The following is a 19,923-nucleotide window of genomic DNA, read 5'->3' as shown; positions in this document are numbered from 1 at the left end:
AGGAACCAGGAGAAACTGCTGACTAATTAAGGGGGACAGAAGCCAACAGAGAAATAAAACAAAAGGCTAAAATACATGGGGAAGAAAGTGGAGATTGGAAGCATCTGACCAACAATACAGAGAAGAGGAAAAACAATCAGACAAACAAAGCAGAAAAAAAGAGAAAACTAGGAAAAAAGGCGTAGCGCAGAAGGAAATCTAGCGTTTAAAGAATAGGCTGAAGCATTTACTCCAGCACAGATCCATTTTGAGCCAGGAATGAAACTCAAGAACCTTCACTCTAGTTGCCATTGAATTCCTGTGATGTTTACTGACAGAGCCCTGCATCCCATCACTCAGGAACATGACCTCTTGTTACAGTGTTAGTTTATGAGTCTTTTGGCAGCACTTGCAAAGTTTCCAACCCTACTGCGTACCCTGAGCCTAGTAAGTAAAGCAGCTATGCATCAGGCCAAAAGTAAAGAAAAGATTAATCACTTTGCATGTCTATCCATTAGGATCAGACAGCACAGACCTCATTGTTTAATTTAATGCACTAGGTAGGCCTGGCTAAGCTAGACAGTGAAGCTGAACACATTTTGAGCAGATTCCTTTGTCCATTCTTGCTCTATTATAGCAGAAACTGGAAAACATGTAAAAAAAGAGGAAAAGCTGCTCTGGAGAAATGAGTCAGACCCCTGCTGTCGCAAAAAACTCTTACATGACATCAGAATGGTCACTCGAACCAATCAAGTCTATTTCACAAAACGTAAATTTGTCAGGTGCTAATGTGTAGAAATATGATCTCTTACATCTGCAAAAGGAACATGTACCTCAGCGTTGTACAGATTTTGCAGCCAAACTTTTATTTCATTATGGCAGCCAAAATAAATGACTGCTTTTGATCCTGATCTGTGCTTGAGTTTTTCATGTCTAAAACAAAAAGTTTCTCTTGTCTCAGCTCAGTGAAGAACAGAGAGGTAACAGAAGATACTACTGAAGATAATTATTTTAAAGCTTTATTGTACTTTAGAAATAAATACGATATAAAGGGCTTCAGGGATTTACTCCACTTATTTATACAAAACAAGTCTCAGGGCATCTGCTAATCTGTAATTAGAAATATTAGCTACTCATCAAGGTATGTAAGGTAGGTAATGTATGGAACGGATGAACCCTAGCAAAAATCTGCTTGGTAATGAACCGGAAAACAACTGAGGTAAAAGCTCCCCTTGTGGGTAAAACTTTCAATTTGTTCATGACCTTAAATTCAAAAGTAGCTCTGTTTAACAGAGGCAGTATAAAATAGTTATGTTACCTTTCTGTAATCATCACATTTTTGGGGAAAAACAGGACAGTCACTTCTCGTTCTTCTCCAGGAAGAAGGAAAAGATTCTCAGGTTCAACAGCAAAGCAGCTGATCTGATCTGATGTCTGAAAGTGGGCAAAGGGAAAAGGGAGGGTTGGTTACTTGTTTTAAGGGAGAAAACATTTCTACAACATCTAACACAATTTGTTTGTGCATCTGTTGCACATGCAGTTCCGACAATTCAAATATATCTGGCACCTTTAGAACTTTCCCATTACTCTGCACTGGTTAAATTATTCTAAAATCAGACACTAGTACAATATCTCTAAGGGAAGCATCTTAATACATCAACTGTGTATACAACACTGAAGGAGCCACATGTTAAGATGGCATTTGTGATACTAGTCATGCATCCTGTTTCCATGGCCTCTGTTCCAAGAAACGATGGGCTTGTAACACTCAATTTTTATTTTTTTGCTCCTTCTGTTGACTTTGAAATGCTAGTTTCAAATGTGCCTAGTTACCTTTCAGTCTGGGACCATACTTTCCATGGATATCTGAAAAGAACTTGCTTCATACATGGGTTGGCAAGATGTCCACTGAAAATATTTTCGAAAAATATACGTTTCCCAGAGCTACTATCTCTCTTTGCACTAATGGGCTTCACTTCATCAGCTAATTAACATCTGCTGTGCAGCACAGGATTCACTACTTCTGTTACACACTTGTTAAAATCTATTTATGAGTCATAAAAGTATGTTTGTTAAAACAAATATAACCAAAGCTGAGCAAACAAACTACCATATGCTTTTTCAAATAATGTGAGCTAATCTCTTTGCTATCTTTCATTCTTTTTATGTGAACTTGTAATCCTTTTGTCAAACCACACAGCTGAGCTAGGATCCCAAGGCTCAGCTCTAGTTTCAATACAACATTAACAGAACAAAACTCTTCACTTCAAGAGGGAAAAGCCAACTTACCTTAATTTTCAAATGTACAGCAATGTTTCCAGCATTTTTCAATGGCAGCTGCTGTTTGGCTGTTGAACCCACACTAGTAGACAGATATATTGTCTGGAAAACGTAAAGTAAGAGTGTATGTGGGTATGTATACATATATAAGAAAACAAAATATTACGAAATAAGTAGGCCAGAAGAGGCAAACTTATTGAAACACACTTTGTAAATACATGCAAACCTGTAAGTCCTTTGGAGCATGGATCCTCGCTGTTCCAGCTCTTGCTCGGAGAGGAATACTTTTAATCACACTGCTAGGTCCTGGACTATCCACTTCCACATCAACTCTTGCCAAGAATTCTTCCGCTGGACCCAACGAATCTAGGAACAATCCCACGAGTTAACAAAAGCAAGCACGTAGCTATTGTGCAACTAACATATTAATGTTGTTGTAATATTATCTTGCCAAGAATTCTTCCGCTGGACCCAACGAATCTAGGAACAATCCCACGAGTTAACAAAAGCAAGCAAGCCTGCTGGCAGCAAAGGCCATTCCTATGGGTGTGTGTTTCACGTAGCTACTGTGCAACTAACATATTAACGTTGTGGTAATATTAACAGAAGCTCTTCTGTTACTCTGGAAGCACTTTTTTATTTTCTTTTATATGAAGTCTCACGGGACCTTATTTAAGAGTTTTACTGTTCTGTCAAATGTGGCTGAAACTGTCCCTAAAGCAAACAAAAAACCATCTTAACATACCAGCCAAACTAGTTGATATATGCACTATTTTTAGAAAGTCAGAAAAACTAAGAAGTTTCTTTAAATTTCTTATCTATTTTGCAACAAACGTCATAGTTTAAGTGACGACTTAATTTCCTCAGCAAAGGGAGTAAAGCAAATTTCATATCTCTTGCAGCAAATAACCACTTTGTACAGTTTAATTCTGTATAAGTACCCCTGATAACATCTAAAAGATTCAGACACAGAAGTATTCTGCCTCCTTTAGTTCCTAAAACCGAATGTGATACCCAAAATATTAGGACACACGAACCAAAAATGAAACATTTTAGTTCAAGTTTGCAGCCCATTTCTGCAATTCTAACACATGCACACGTTAAAACGCAAATATGTTGCACTTGAAATGAAAATAAAATTGCTATACCTGAAGAAGAAATTCGTTTCTTAGGTGCATGGAATAGAACCCAAACTGTTAAAGCTTCAGGATCCTAAAAAAGAAATTGGTTGAGTCATCTTATGGGAAGGAATTACTGAAGAGGGGAAGAAAAAAAAAAAGCAATAAAACTATACCGCTCAAATAGATAGACAGTGTCATCTTATGGGAAGGAATTACTGAAGAGGGAAAAAAAAAAAAAAGCAATAAAACTATACTGCTCAAATAGATAGACAGCAACTTACAGGAAGAAACAGCCAACTACAAACTACTTACTTGCCCATCACAGCTTGCATGTATGACATGATTTACAACTGATGGAGCTCCTATCTGAGAAACTGCATCCATCTGGAGCAATTGCTCTTTAGAAGGATTAACTGGTTCCTTGGAAAATGTGAAGCAACGCCAAGCTACTGCATTCTGTCAAAGAGATATTATTATTAGAAGTATTACATCTCTTATAGTCACTAACAATAATACTGACAAAGCTGAGAAATGTAAGGCAAGATGATTGGAGCAGTTTGGAAAAAATTACTATTAGCCTCTAGTTTCAGTTGGTATGTCATAGTCCAGCAAATCTCTAAAATAGTCATGAACCCTGCCACAGTAAAAGGAGGCAAGCAGGAACTAGTTAGTTTAAACCTTTAAGAAGTTTGTTTGTTCAAACCTCACTGGTCACCAATACAACCTGATCCGCCTTAACACAAGGCCAGTCCGTTCTCGTGCTCTCACATACGGAGACAAGACCAGCTCTTCCCACAGCACAAACCAGCAGCCAGCCCCACCAAAAACCTGCAATCGGCACGGCCACAGAGATGCAGAGAGGCTACTGCTGCATAGTGGGAGGCAAGGCAGACAGAGTGAAGAGTCCTGCTCTTGTCCCCACAGAGGAAGGGAGAGCACACTGAAGTTGCTAGGAACCAACTCTTGGCTGTTTGCGCAGTTAGCTGTGCCGCTTGTACAGTGGAACGCATCTCCCACTGCAAAGAGTGAAGGTTTAGGTTGAACCCTTATGCTAGTTGCTGATCTGTGCTATCGAATCAGGCAAAACAGAGGCAGTAGTTCACAGCTAGGCTGTAACCAAAAAAAAAAAAAAAAAAAAAGAAAAACAAAACCAAACAATCCCATCCACCACACCTATCCCAGAAGTATTTTTCTTGGTACTGTTATAGCAGAACGAGACTAACACCCTGCAAAAAAAATTTACTTTCTGACAAACCAAAGATTTCCTGGGAATCTTAGATCTAGCGTCAAAGGTATATTTCTTAATGACATATCTAACAAAGTATATTGGCAGTGAAATCCAGTATCGCAAGAAGTTAACTTTCACAAGTTTAGTGTACTTACTGCATTAATAATAAGTCTAAGTGGCACAAAAGCATGGGTTTTGTTGATAAGTTTTAGTGGAAGAGCCTTCCAACTGCCGGAAGTCAAGTCACCAAAATCCAGAGAATCTCTTTTTCCTATTTCCACCTGGTTTTAAGGCAAAGTAGAACTTAGAAGGAAGGAAAATCACCAAAAACACACTATCATATAAAAGCACCAGGAAAGTAAGGACATTATGCATCTATTCCATTCCCCTAAAGCTCTATCTGCATACCATACACACCTCATACTGGGGTAGGAGGAGTCCAGAAAATACGATTCCTTTGATTTCAAAAGGGGTTACATCCAATCGGCTATATCCCACATATTTTGCCTCAGTCAATTAAGTCAACCTTAGTGCAATATTTATCTACCAAAGCCCAGTATACAAACAAATTATTCTGGCTACTTTAAAGAAAAAATAAATTTAAACTGCGATTACTGCTACCAAGTAATAAATGTCAGTTTCACATAGTTAAAATGTCATTGTGTCCAGTTAAAAGTTAAGAAAATCACTAAGGAGTAGTTAATTTTTTGTTAGCATAAAGAGACTTGAGTGTTGTGACCTGCAGCAAAATATAGCTTTTATTCAGTACTTTTTTTCAATCTCAGCAATAAAACAAAAGGTGCAGAGATAAAGCATAGGGTTTAATTTTAATTTAAACATGAAGTAAATTTGAATGAATTATACCATGAAGAATATGGACAGTGATGGATTTTGCCATATTACATATTTTTAAAGGTATTTAAAAACAAATTTAAGATGCATGGAAGAAGTATTAAAATTATATCTAGTGTATTGAACTAGAACATTATTACTTTAAAACATTTACTTAGCCCAAAGCTAGTTAACAGACTACCTTAAAATGGAAAAAATAGTTAGCTGTGGCTAGTGGTAGAAATTTTTACTTTCATCAGCAATATCACAGACTATCATGTTATCTACTGAGGTACCTTCAAAAGTACCATCAAGTCCATTTCTGCCTGTCCATGCTCTTAAATTTAGGACTACGTAAACCCAGATTTAATTCTTAATGTCCCACTGTCTCACACCTGGTCTCCCACCTGGTTGTTCTTCATGATAAAACACAAGAGAAAGCATTTTAAAAATTAATTGATTGGATGTACAATTATTCCAAAACAGGAAAATATTTTCTACAACCATAAATAAGCTGGAAGTAATACGAGAGGACAAAGCCTACTAGATGTAATATGCAAAGAAATCCTGGAAATAAATGCTTTTTGTTACATTTTAATGCCCAACAGTATCCAACATAGCAGATACTTAGAAACCATTGGATGTTTAAGATCTTATCCATCCCTCTAATAATGAAGAATACCTTTTAACTTATTCTTTTCAGACATGTAGGCATTTTCAGCTAGGTACCCTTCCACAACTAAAACTCCCCAGATATTTATAAGCTTCTCATATACATTGTCCTACATTCCCTCCACACTCCACACATAAGAAATTCTAGGTTTCTTTGAGAAACAACCTTGCATTTCTATTCTTTTCCAGCATCATTTAAACTATTCATAAAATTTTAACAACAAAACCCCACAATAAGCAGATACTTACTTCTAGATGAGGATTTTCAGACACTGCTGTCACAACTACCCTACTTGCCAAAGCTTCTGCCTGAATGATTGTCTCGGCATCTGCAGAAACTGGCCAAGATGACACGTTGAGAATACACTGAAAGATCCCCGAATGACAAGGTAAGAAAAGAATTTTCAGATCATTGGTAGAATAGGGTCCTACGATGGTTTTGTTCTTGAAAACCAGACATTGGTATTTCGCAGGATCCATCTGAAAAACAAAAGCCTCTGTCATTTTCAACAGGCCCCTCTTCCGAGAAGACAGCTTCTTTCAAAATAACACATTTATTTGGCACCATTGTTTAGCACAGACATTTTGTATATGTTTTTGCTCAATTTTAACTATTGCATCTTCATATTCATGTCCCACTTCTATCCCAATGAACTCACTTAAAAAGTTAGGTAAATCAGCCTGAAAGTTGCTGGGGTTTATTTCTAGCGCCTAGTGAAAGATTAAGACTGGGTTTATAGCATTTATCATAGTTGAAAATTAATTCATAAGTAAACCCCTGATTTTTTAGAAAGAACAGCAGCCAAATAAACAGAGTCAGTTCTATGCAGTGCTTTCTGACACCAAAGATGGGAGGAAGAGATATGGTGGAAAAGTAATGGAAAGGTCAGTGGATGAAGGTCACCAGTAAATCCTAGTGAAGATGTCTCAAAGTTTCTGTTGCAAACATATGCATAGGCAAACCTTCAGACAGGAGAGCTTGAAGAGACTGCAGTGTATCTCAGAGTTAATTTGACTGAAAAAATGTTTTGAAGTATATCATGCAAACAAATGTATATATTAATTCATGGAAACAACTGTAAATAAGACTGTCAACCATAAAGTAATTTAATTTTAAAAAAAAACAAACCCACCCCCGGTACAATAGAATTTTGGGTTTGAATAACTGCATAAGAGCACCATGTTACCAAGAGACTAGTAAAATATGTATGAAATCTTAACCCTCATACACATGTGTATATATACAAACACAGACTTGCAGTTCGGTGGTTTTTAAAGGTGAAACATTCAGAGAAAACTGGAGCCATATCAGAAGTTATACTCTGGAAAGACAAGTGCTACATCTGATAGAAAGTCACACCTACAGAGGGACACGATAAGGATTTCTAACACTTGGAAGCAGCAATATATAAAGTAAATTGGCATCCTGGCTTGTATTAGAAATTTTGTGACCAGCAGAAGAAGGGAGGTGATTGTCCCTCCGTACTCAGCACTGGTGAGGCAGCACCTTGAGTACTGTGCTCTGTTTTGGGCACCTCAGTATAGGAGAGATATCGAGGTGCTGGAGCGAGTGCAGAGGAGGGCAACAAAGCTGGTGAAGGGCCTGGAGAACAGACCTTTTGAGGAGTGATTGAGGGAGCTGGGTCTGTTCAGTTTGACGAAGAGGAGGCTGAGGGGGGATCTCATCATGCTCTACAATTACTTGAAAGGACATTGTAGAGAGGTTGGTGCTGGTCTCCTCTCACAGGTAATTAGGGACAGAACCAGGGGGAATGGTTGCAAGTTGCAACAGGGCAAGTTTAGGCTGGACATTAGGAAGAAAATCTTCACAGAAAGAGTGGTCAGATACTGGAACAGGCTGCCTAGGGAGGTGGTTGAGTCACCATCCCTGGATGTGTTCAAGCGTCGTTTAGTTGTGGTGTTGGGTGATGTGGTTTAGGGGTGAACTTGTAGTGTAGGGTTAATGGTTGGACTCGATGATCCCAAGGGTCTTTTCCAACCTGAATTGTTCTATGATTCTATGATTCTTTGATTCTACGATTCTACGATTCTATGAATTGTTGTCCACAATTTCTCAGTAATGAGGACCATCAAAGAAAACCAGTAAGATCCAGGTTAAAGGAAAAAAAAGTAGTAGTGCATAGAATCTATAACTGAACTGAAATGTGGACAAGACTATACAACTTCAAAAGACGAACTAGATAAAAAGTAGTCCACCAAAAACTAGTAAGAACAGAAATAACATCTAGCTCAAAAGTTCCCAAGCATCAAACTGCCAGAAGCTCAGATTATATTATGCTTGTTCTGTAGTTACATTCTTCTCCATTAAGGGTATTCATTAGTAAAAGAAATTAAATTACACTGATGAACTTTTAATCTACTTCATTCTCATGTTCTTGAGATCTCTCATCTCTGGAACTATTAGCATCATAACATAAGTAGATAGAATTTAAAAAAATTCAAGTGCAGGATGCCAAATTTACAGCCTACAAGCTACCTATAAACCACAGAACCCATCCAGCTTGAAGCTTGCTTGAAGCTTGCTTGAAGCTTGCTTGAAACTGCTCCAAATATTTCTCATTCTCTGCCACTCAAGATCTCCAGATTTCAAGAAAAATGGGAGCAAACTGCACATAATGTTCTAGCAGTAATAGTCCTCAGCGTGGATGCTGTCCTTCCTAGGGCTTCCTTTTTCTTGCATACAAAAGTGGGAATGAATAAGCAGTAAACTCAAACCTACCACATTTTACATGCACAAAACAATTCTGCAAGCCAGAATTGTGGCATTTACCCCTCCCTACACATATCTGTTGGAATAAGTCAGGTAGCCTGGCTGAGAGAGAGTAGCACTGCTTTTCTGCATATTAACTGTAAAATACAGAAAAATTACAAGCCTCTACAGAGAGCTCTAATTTTACATATGATATTTGGTAAAATTACAGCATCATTCCTATAGCTTTTATTTTAAAAAATCTCTTACCTTTTCCCCATTAACAGAAACACTAAGTATTCCAATGTTGACCTGCAACCACCGTTCAGTTGGATTAAAAATGCCAAGAACTGTCTGTGATGCAATTCCCACACAACAGGCATTAGGGAACTTCAATTCTTCTGGTACTTTTACATGTCCTTTGGAAGAAAACACGCTCCTGTTAGTCCTGAGTACCCAGAAGCAAATGAGCACTCAGTGTCATTTAACAAATAACACATTTGACAAATGCTTAATTAAGGTAAGGAAATGTTTCACTCCTGCAGTTTTCATAAAAAAGGTTTTCCACAAGCCTAATACTTGGAATTTCAATCAGTTATTTCTAATTTGCACCTTACTTGGAGTTCTAGTGTCATAAACAAAAATACTTACGGAAACAATCCCATGCAGACATCAATCCAAAAAGTGTATGTGTGTGTGTGTGTGTATACATACATATACATATATATATATATACACCATAAAAAAATAATCAGTGTTCACAATTTAATTAGCACTAGACCAACTCAGAAAATTTTTATAACAACATTTTTAGAACTTTTACACCAACCAAAAAAGAAAATCTTTTCTCACTAGAGTATAATTGTTACCTAAAAAGGTGTTTAGGCATCTTTTGTTAGAGAAAATACCAAGCACTCCTAGAGTAGATTTTTGCTGTACAGGTGTGGTCAACAAAAGTTAAGACCAAATAAAAAAGAAATTGTGTTTCAAATATTTTACTTTCAGAGGAATTGCAACATTATAATGACAACTCCAAATTCAAATAAAGGCAAGAGTTCACTGGCACACCAAGGGTCAATCTTCATTACATCCAGAAACTCACTAACAGAAACTCATGTCAAATTTAAAATTTAACTTCTCAGAGACACACCTAATCATCTGAAGTAGTTTTAGTTACTTGAGCAATAAGCTTTATTTTAAAACCACATACTCTTAATCTCCTCCAAAAAAAGTTTGCACAAGTCTGAAAGTGAATATATACACTAATATAAAAAATTATTAAAAAATGCTAGCAGCACTGGAAATTAAGTTCAAAAACTCAAGTTTTCCAAAAATCAAGTTTAGACCACACAGATATTCAGAGTTCAAAAACATGTACAAATCCCTAGAAATTATGTATATTAAAAACAGGCAATTAGTAACATTGTTCAAATTTTACTATTTTAAAATGCACTAACAAAATCAATGATTTAGAACAATCAACAAAGAAGAAAGAACCTATAAACTGTCACAAAGTTAAACCTTTAACCCCACTAGTTTGTACTGCATCTGAAAGAATTAGCCAGAAGAAAGTACAACTAAAACAACTAAAGAGATCATAGGTTACAAGAAGTCTTTGAAATGAAACACTAATTTGCATTGCTTAGGTTTAGAGCTAAGTCAGGACATAGAGAAATAGCAGAAAGTACAGAGGCACTTGACAGATCGGTTTTCCCCTTCATAATCAGAGAAGAGCTTAAGATCTCTGCTCTCCTCCTTGGATTTTTTGGCTCAACTGACTGCTAATACTAAGTCAGCCCCCAGGCAGAAACATCATCTACTTTCCACACAAAACGTAACTGAATTTCCAGTCTTGCACAGCATGAACCACAGCTAGGATTTTGCCTCCTCCTATGAAAGACAGTTCTAGATCCCTTAAACAAACACAAAACAACTGAACGCTGAAATTCTTCTAGATTATGAAAAATTTCTTTTCAGACTACTATGGAGACTACAAGAATAGACATTTCTTATTTAATGATGTTCTCTGAACTAAAAATGAGTCATACTTTTTAAAAAAATAACCAGGCTTGCATGAAGAATGCTTGTGGTTAAATCTAATAATCAATTTTATTTTCTGTCACAATAGCTTCATCGCTACTGCCATTCTTGTCCATAGCTGTGTTTTAAAGACATTCTGAAAACCACACTTACCAATACCAGGTGACTTTGACAAGTCCCACTCATTTCCACCAGCTCCAAGAGGTTGTGCAGTACATGATTTTATAGTTAACATATTCTTGTTCCAGGAAGTAGAGCATGGATTACAAAGTGATGCTGCACCCAAAGAGCCAGGAACAATATTTGGACCTAAAGGAATTCTTGCCATAAGTGGATTCTCAACATGTCCTGCTGGGATACCAGAACATGAGAGCCCTGCTGGAAGGCTGAAACCTGCAGAGCTGGAGCCGTGAAACTGAGACAAAACTGTATTTCCAGTAGGTGGTAAATTTCCCAGGTGCTGTTGTGTAAATGGAGTCGTTGCAAGAGAACATTCTGTAAGCAACGTGGGAACAGAAGAAATTGCTGCACTCTCAGAGGTAGTGACATGGGATTTAAAGCTTGAAATAGGAACATATTGTCCATCAGATGAGTTTTGACTGAATGGCATATAAATGCTTAATCCAGGATACATAGGTAATGTATTCGAGGATGGTAATCCTTGCCTCTGTGTTTTGCTCGTTTGATCCTTCCACACTTCTTGTGTGCAAACATTAGCAGAAACTGGCTGAAAAACACTGAATTTGCTTGGTAAAGCTGATTTAACATCATCTAGCTCTTTATGATTTGATACTGTGTTTGAAACAAGCTCTTTTTCGTTCTTCAGAAAAGCTTCTTTGGACACTTCTTGACCCAGTACATCATCAATATTTCTTGGAAGACCCACAAGTCCGTTTTCTTCTGATTTCTGGTCAATACTAAGCAGTGTTTCTTTCCTACTTCTTTGACATGACTGGTCTTCTGGATTTTTATTTGTATGTTCCTGAGAAGGAGTTGGGCTGGCTTGAATTATCGTTGTGCTCAACTCAGTAGCATTTTCACCCTAATAAACAAGCATAATTACACAGTATTACAAATTTTAGAAAAGCAAATAGGGTACCTAAAACAAACCAGATGTTAATACTGGTATTGCCATCCAATGTAAGCAATGAAGTTTATCACATCTTCTCTGAAGTTTCGCTTTCGTAACATCAGTGGCGCTTCACCTTGAAAATGAAAACCTGTAACTTCAACCTGTTGGCTATCTAAAGTCTATTCTAGCTATGTGTACTGGATCTGGCTGGAATGGAGTTAATTTTCTTCGTAGCAGCTCCTGGGTGCCCTATCTTTAGATTTGTGACCAAAACAACACTGGTAACACACCAGCACTTTAGCTATCACTGAGTAGCGCTTGCATAGCATTAAGGTCTTCTCCACTTCTCACTCTGCCACTCCAAGGAGTAGGCTGGGGGCAGGGAAGAGGTAAGGGGGGGACACAGTCAGGACAGCTGACCCCAACTGACTAAAGGGAAGAACCCACAACTATGGGAGGCATTTTTCCAAAGCAGCTGTTGCTTGGAGACTGGCTGAGCACTGGTCTGCTTTTCCATCACCTTCCTCCTCCTCTACTTACTAAGCCATCTTGAACTCTGACAGAGGAAAAAGAGAGCTACACAAAAGGGTGGAGGATCTACAGTATAAAGCAGTTGTTGAGCTTAAGTAAATAGGAGTTGGGAGGCAGGGAAAGGCATGTGAAAGAAGGGGAAAGGACAACAAAGTAGCTTGTTCAGAATGCTGTAGAAAAGTAATTTGTAAGCCTCAGCCCTTTAAAAAGGGCATTTAGGGCAGCTGTCTGAGGTCGGCTGACTCACCAGGTCAAATCAACCATACAAGAAATAAAAATTTAAGAAATCATGCACCTTTGACAACCTGACCCCAGTGCTAAAGGCACCATTGGGTAAACACATTGTGCTATAGTAAGCATTCAGATTTGAAGATAACACCGATACAAACATTCTTCGTGTACAGAAGAAGCTTCACGTTCGTTCCTTGACTGAAAGTGGCTCTTACCAAGTACAAATGAGATGAAGATCTCTTGGTCTCTCTCTCAGCACAGAAGATCACTAAACCCAAAGCAATGAGTAGCATTACAGCGCTATAAAACGAACTTAAAAATGTACTCGTAATACAGATGTAAAATTTTGGCAAAGCACTTGAGGACCTCCTTGCTGATCTATCCTGGAGAACAAAGACTATGAAACAGTAACATCACTGCAAGACAGAGGGGCAAGCTAGTATGTCACCTGCCAATTCCCACTGGAAACAAAGATGGAAAAGAACAGATATTCCCTGGGTAACTTGAGCAACTAGACCACGAACAAACAGGCTATAGGCAGAACACAGGCTTCCTTCTTCCTGATGCTGTCAGCACGAAGCAACATCCTATAGGAATATATAGGATGAAGAGAAGGCTTCACACTAAGCTTTCACTAGCTACCAGTCCGGAAAAAACTCACCCTCTGCAAATACAAAAACTCCCCCCCAAAAAAGCATAATACATAGCATTTCTATTTCCTGTGTAACAGAAATCCACAACTGATACAGATATTGCAAGATAAATGTAATCACTCAGATACAGATGCAGAGAGGTTTTGAGTTTTTTTCAGCTTTTGTCTGGTTTTGGTTGTTTTTTTTTTAAATTTCATCCCCATTTGCACACACTTTGGAAAGGAAAGGCATAAAAGGAGGATTCCGGATGCCAAGAAACCCACGGATTTAAATAAAAGAATGCCAATTATCTTAACATAAGATTGCAAGTCTGAACAAAAGTTTTACTCTTTGCTAAAGCAGTAAGAATAGTCAAGAGTGACTGTCAAAGTTAGAAAATGGTAGCTTCAGTCCTGAAAAAAAGAAGCTAAAATACACATTCCTAAACGATTCTCCAGGAAAAAAAACATAAAAGGAAAAATATTCTAACAGCTGAAGCTGAGCAGAAAGTAAGTTTCAGGAGTGATGAAAACAGATACAGAACCTGCAAATTACTACTTGAATATTGCACTAGATTCCAAGAAGAGAATGACTTCACAAGAAATTGAGGGGAAAAAAAAAATAAAGGAGAAAAATACTCCAACTTTTTTCAGAAGTTAGTAGTTCTTTGAACATATTACTACATTTGTATTCATTGGAGCTGGTGCATTTAATACAATTTACTTCAGAATTATATTTCTGAAACTCAGGAGTGGGGGAGAAGCAGAATAGCTTTTCCCTATGCACAGTATGTCCTAAATTGCTCTGTAACCTTTACAGCTTTTTAAATTTAGAATTATTTTTACCATTTCAGGGTTTAGTTTAGGGGCAAGGGGGAGGTATTGCTGTGTTTTTTCTAAAGGAGGGGAATTATTACACATTTACCGTTTAAGATTCTCTTACCCAGGATGTCTCCGAATTACGTATTACAGATGTGTTCTTAAGGGTACTGTCAGACGCAGAGACATACGTTAATCTGCTCATGCTAGGACTTGAGTAAACTGACCGAGGTAGTAAACTCTCTTTGTGAGAAGACTCCTGATAATGTGACGTGAAGTCAGTTTCAGACCTGAAAAATAGTTTCAAAGTAGGTCAGAATATATTTCTAATGCTGACCCCAAGAAAACAATGGTACACATTAGCAATACTATTCTAAAAGTCTACCTGGCCATTCTTTTTTGTACAGTCAGTGGAAATGAAAAAGCAGCTTTCAATTAACCTTTACAAGTTCTAACTTTTACGTGCATAAAACTTATTTTTAATAGATATAAATCCTTAAGGCAAAGCAGAGTTCCACAACTGAACTCGGATACTATGGTCACAGAAAAAAACCACAACAAAAGAAGAAATCAATACACTTGTATCTAACTAAATGGAAGAAGGTCAGACAAAATCATTTAATATCCCAGGCATCGCACATTAGTATTTCCTAATCACTCCTGAGATTCTCTTCATTTCACACACCTGAAAATACAGGATCTCTCACCACTTCTTCAAACAAGGTAACATGAAAACAAAGTCACTGACAATTTTAACTGGAAATCCTGCTTTCTATTTAACATGCTTGAAAATACACATGTACTTCTGCACATTTTAACTTCTGCAAAGCATCAGACAGCCTGTAATTCTAATATCATGTACAACACACTGCAGTTAAATATCAAACAGTGAACTTAAAAGCCAAAGAAATCACTTGCCTTCTCTTTTTATGAGGATGTATAAAGCCACTGGCTATGGTCATATTTATATTTTTAAAACTACATATAGTCAATGTAGTTGTGATTTTATAACTTATGTAACATTTACTGTTATGGGAGCTGATTTACAAAATATCATTCTTTCAGTTGCCTTAAGTCTTAGACATTAATATCATTCTTTCAGCAAGCCTTAAGTCTTAGACACAAGTTGCAGTTTCAAAATATGAAATGGTCAAAAGCAATACAAATATTTCTGCCCATCCTTTCTGACAACAAGCAGTGGTATGAATCAGAGAACCAAACTGAGTGCAATATTTATAAGTTTTAAAAGAAAAAAAAACCACCACACCACCACAACTTCATTGGTCTATGCAATGTCAGGCTTTGCTATCATATAATTAATGGCATAACCCTCAATCAAATAACTTTATAATAGATGGATTATGATAGAAAAATAATTAACAAAGATGGGATTTTATAGCTCCTTTAACACAAAGTTTTATGTATCTGACTAGCTAACAGGCTGAATATTTTGTATTCTTGCATTACTGAGCATAAATAGCAATGTTCCTATCCAGCATCTGTCTCATGAGGCCACTAAGGAAAATTAAAAAAAATTTAAAAAAATAACAATTGCTTAAGACTGCTTCCCCATACACATAATGAAAGCAAACAGAAAGCTTAGTCTAAGAATGAAGTCTTAGCCTAATAAAAATGTTCTCTAAAGTAAGGACAACATTCAAAATAAAACTTGATCTCTCAAAAACCCTGATGAAGCATTAATAATTCTCATAACCTGCACCAAGAAATTTACCCTGAAAATGCAGTTCCAGAAGTGTCACTAGGAGAAGAGTGAATTAGTGGTGAAGTTGAAGGTCTGAAGCTACACTGCTCATCCTCCAGAGGCTGTAAGTCACCTTGAGACAGAACAGGTTTATGCTCTGGTAAATAAACAAAACACAATAACAGTATTTATTTAAACACAGGGAACCAGTCTACTGTGCAGGAAAGTCTTTTCAACATCTGGTTACATTTATTTAGGTTTACTTACCAGGACTATTCTGGGAAGTTGGGGAGAGCTTCTCAAAAGTTACATGTTTCTCATTCCCACCACAAGCAGTATGAGCACCTTTGTTTCTCTTCTCTGTTTTTGCATTTTGCTTCTCTTCACCATCGCTCAATTTCTGCACAGGCCTTGCTTTTGTAGGACTTTCGGAAACATATTTACTAGATTGCTTGGCAGGTTTCACATTGCTGATTGACAGAGCATTTCCTGTTCTTCTCTCTAGCAAATCATTACAAGGTTCAGGAACAGCATTTGTTGCTTGATCTACCATTTCTGTGTCTTCCCTGATGCAACATCTATTCGTGAGATCCTTGATCCGGTAATCAAGTGGACTTCTTGGTGTCATTTCCAATTTTGCTGCTAAAGAAATTCCAAAGGTCTCTGTTTTGTTTCCAGTAGGTGCGGTTTGGGTATCCAGCGTATCTGATCTGAGATCAGCATTCACTGTCTGTAAATGTTTACTATTTACTAAGTCTGACAATTTTTCTGGGTATTTAACACTGTTTGCAGTTATGTCTCCATGGTTGGGAACACCAGACAGACTAGAGAAATCCTGAATATCATTTTCTTCATTAAAATAATGCAGAAATTGCTTCTCTAATTCTTGCTGCTTGTTATGATTATTTACCAAGTCTTCTGTAAGAGTATCTTTATTTTTATCTTTATCCAGTAAAAAGGTATCAGGCATAAGGTTCTGGACAGATGCTTCATGTTTTACAACACTCTCATATTCACTTTCATGTCCGATTTCATCTGTTTTTTTGAGGTACTTTTCCATATCAAATGCACTATTTTCCACACTGCTGGGTAACACCTGGTTAGCAGCGAGTTCTGTCTCTTTAACAATCCCAGGAAGGAAATGTGTTCTTTTATTAGAAAGTGCCATCATCATAGAAGCTAGCTGGGCAGGCTCAGCACTGGGGGAAGCATTAGCAATAGCAGATGCAATTGTGCTAATACTCAGGACAGAGTCACAGTGGTCAGATAAGTCGTCTTTAAACTTGTCTTTATGAATTCCATCCTGTAACAAACCAAAATGATTTTAGCACCAAATTAATAAAGTTTTGTTCACTGTTTCTGGAGGCTTTTCTTGTTTTAATTCTTTTGCATTTCTGCATATGGTAATACATCAACCTTTCTAGTTGTCACATTTTTAACCACCTATCAAGAAGGAACACTGCAACAGGCACAATTCTTATTGCACTGATTTTTAAGTCTACTTCACAAAGTGGTTTTTTTAAAGATTAAATAAAGACTGCCTGCTAGAAAGAACCTTAGTTCCTGTAATATGTTTTAATTCAGTTGGAAGAACGAGGAGTAAAACCTCATCAGGAACAAACAGCAGAGAAGAAGCTACTATGACCCAATATACAGTATCATCCCCAATTAACTTTAAATCATCTGCCTCTCCACAAGGGGAAAGACAAAGCTATTTCTAGTGTTTTTCTGTCACTCAAGTCTGATTTCTTCAGTTTTGGCATTGGGTATCCTTAGTGAAGGGCATGGAATAAGTAGAACGCAATCTCTTCCCACTTCTCTTAGATACACATCCATCTAGGAAGAAAATACCTGTTCTGCTGTAGATATGCGTGCACATCTTCACAACATCCTCACAAAAAGAGGGATGAAGTATGGAGCAGGAAAGTGGACCATGACTGGACGGAAAACCAGCCAAACTGCCAGGCTCAAAAGGTTGTGATCAACAGCACGAAGTCCAGCAGAAAGCCACCCACTCAGTAGTGGAGCACCCCAGGGGTCAGGATGGGAGCCAGTACTGTTCAATACCTTGATTAATGACGTGGATGATGGGGTACAGTGCACCCTCAACAAGTTCAATCATCAGGAAAAACTGTGAAGTGTAGTTGATACACCAGCAGAGTGAGCTGTCATTCAGAGGGACCTCAACAGGACAGAAAAATGGGCTGAGACAAATCTCAAAGTTCAAAGGGAAATGTCAAGATCAGCACCCGGGGAGGAACAACCCCATGCACTGGTACAAGCTGGGGACTGACCAGCTACAAAGTAGCTTAGCAGAAAAGGACTTGGGGATCCTGGCAGACATGAAGTTGACCATGAAACAGCAACGTGCCCTTGTAGCAAAGAAGGACAACAGCAGTTAACAGGGCTGCAGTTAACAGCTACTATGCAGCTTAAGGAGGTGGTCCTTCTCCTCTACTCAGCACTGGTGTGACCACATCTGGAGTTCTGTGTCCAGTTATGGACTCACCAGTAGAAGAGAGAGACGTGGACATACTGGAGAGAGTCTAGTGAAGTGCTACAAAGATGAGTAAGAGCTTGGAGCATCTGTCATGAGGAGAGAGCTGGAACTGTCCAGCCTCAAGAGACAAAGCTCAGGAGGAAATCTTATCAATGTGTATAAATATCTGACGGGGAGAAGTAAAGAAGATAGACCCAGACTCTTTTCCAAGGTATCTAGTAAGAAAAAAGGAGGCAATGGGCACAATTTTAAATACAAGAAACTCTGTTTAAACATAAGGAAGAAATTTTCCATGCCAGCATGATCAAACACTGGAACAGGTTGCCCAGAGAGACTAGAGACTCTCCATACTTGGCGATACTCAAAATCAGACCTTGATCAACCTGCTCTATTTGACCTGGCTCTGAGCAATAACAGATGGACTAGATGATCTCCAGGAGTGCCTTCTGACCTCATTCATTCTGTGACGCCGTTTGTAGGATTGTACAATTTGAGAGTAGAATCATAGACTCATAGAATGGCCTAGCCTGGAAGGGACCTTAGAGATCATTTAATCCAACCTGCCTGCCATGGGCAGGGATGCCTCTCAACTAGATCAGGCAACACAAGGGACCAAACAGGAATCGAACCCGCGACCTTGGTGTTATCAGCACCACACTCTAACCAACCGACCTAGGGTAGATTAGAATCAGAATATACATTATCAAAATCCCAAATTATTCATTTTGTATCTAGAACAATAGAGATAACGATAAATTAGAAAGAAAAGCAATTATGGCAGTACATAGAGGAAAAATCCAACCATTTAAATCTGCTCTTTCATTATTTGATCAGCTAAACCAAGTCAAACTGACTACCTACTGATTCCTTTCAGTGACCATGTAAACGAACAGCTGTTTCTGTAACTGAATGGGCCGGTATATGTGCCATCTAATGAGAAAAAGAACATGACACACGAAGGCAGAAAAGGTACATGTCTAGAATAACCAAACTGAAAATATACCTTTTCAGACTTACACCACATCAGTATTTTTGAATTGTATCAAGTAAAATACTTTAAGACAATCTTTTTCATTAAAAGAAACACAATAGAAGGGGAAGACATAGCTGAAATTCAGAAACTTGATTGAAGAATGTCACTGTAGCCTAGGAATCCCTGAAAAACTATGAGCTGACAGATGAAGCAACTCCAAAAGTGAAGCAGGAAGAAAAAGAAAAATGAAATGGTCATAGTAACACCTGACTCACTACAGGATCATGGCATTCTAATTAAACTGTCCTAACTAACAGCAGCATCTGGTAGGATTCAAACGATCAATATAAAAAGCAGTGAGCTAATACGGAAGTCCAAATTTAGCTATATTCAAAGACACAATAATATGGTTATCTGAATTTTGTTCAAGTTCATAGTTGCACTTAATAGAAATATACAAGGGAAATACCTTTGCTTTACTTTTAGTAACAGCTCCTGTATTAATGCTTTTATGTATTCTAGCTGCAGTATCCATTCCATGCCATGCACCTTCACAACTGGTAGAATTTGCATGTTCTTCTGCTTGTGCTTCTAAGTCACCTA

General features: G+C 37.8%; 1 protein-coding gene across 1 annotated transcript in view; it reads right to left on the bottom strand.

Annotated features, from left to right (window-relative positions):
* Nucleotides 1–700: 700 nt before the first annotated feature.
* LOC104269738 (centrosomal protein of 192 kDa-like) overlaps nt 701–19,923 on the bottom strand; it is a gene marked incomplete at its 3' end in the record, with an annotated part of 32,921 nt that continues 13,698 nt past the window's right edge. Inside the window, exons 12-25 of the mRNA XM_009866251.1 lie at nt 19,790–19,920; nt 16,115–17,150; nt 15,878–16,004; nt 14,270–14,435; nt 11,015–11,903; nt 9,092–9,240; nt 6,361–6,591; nt 4,764–4,889; nt 3,693–3,836; nt 3,408–3,471; nt 2,486–2,625; nt 2,269–2,361; nt 1,298–1,413; nt 701–793 (exon numbers count right to left, since the gene is read on the bottom strand). Coding sequence (XP_009864553.1) covers nt 701–793; nt 1,298–1,413; nt 2,269–2,361; nt 2,486–2,625; nt 3,408–3,471; nt 3,693–3,836; nt 4,764–4,889; nt 6,361–6,591; nt 9,092–9,240; nt 11,015–11,903; nt 14,270–14,435; nt 15,878–16,004; nt 16,115–17,150; nt 19,790–19,920 — 3,505 coding nt within the window. The remainder of the gene's footprint in view (nt 794–1,297; nt 1,414–2,268; nt 2,362–2,485; nt 2,626–3,407; nt 3,472–3,692; nt 3,837–4,763; nt 4,890–6,360; nt 6,592–9,091; nt 9,241–11,014; nt 11,904–14,269; nt 14,436–15,877; nt 16,005–16,114; nt 17,151–19,789; nt 19,921–19,923) is intronic.

Source organism: Apaloderma vittatum, unplaced genomic scaffold (assembly GCF_000703405.1).
Source record: "Apaloderma vittatum isolate BGI_N311 unplaced genomic scaffold, ASM70340v1 scaffold12483, whole genome shotgun sequence".
In the NCBI taxonomy this organism is placed as follows: Eukaryota; Metazoa; Chordata; class Aves; order Trogoniformes; family Trogonidae; genus Apaloderma; species Apaloderma vittatum.
This window is presented reverse-complemented; position numbering and strand designations above follow the sequence as displayed.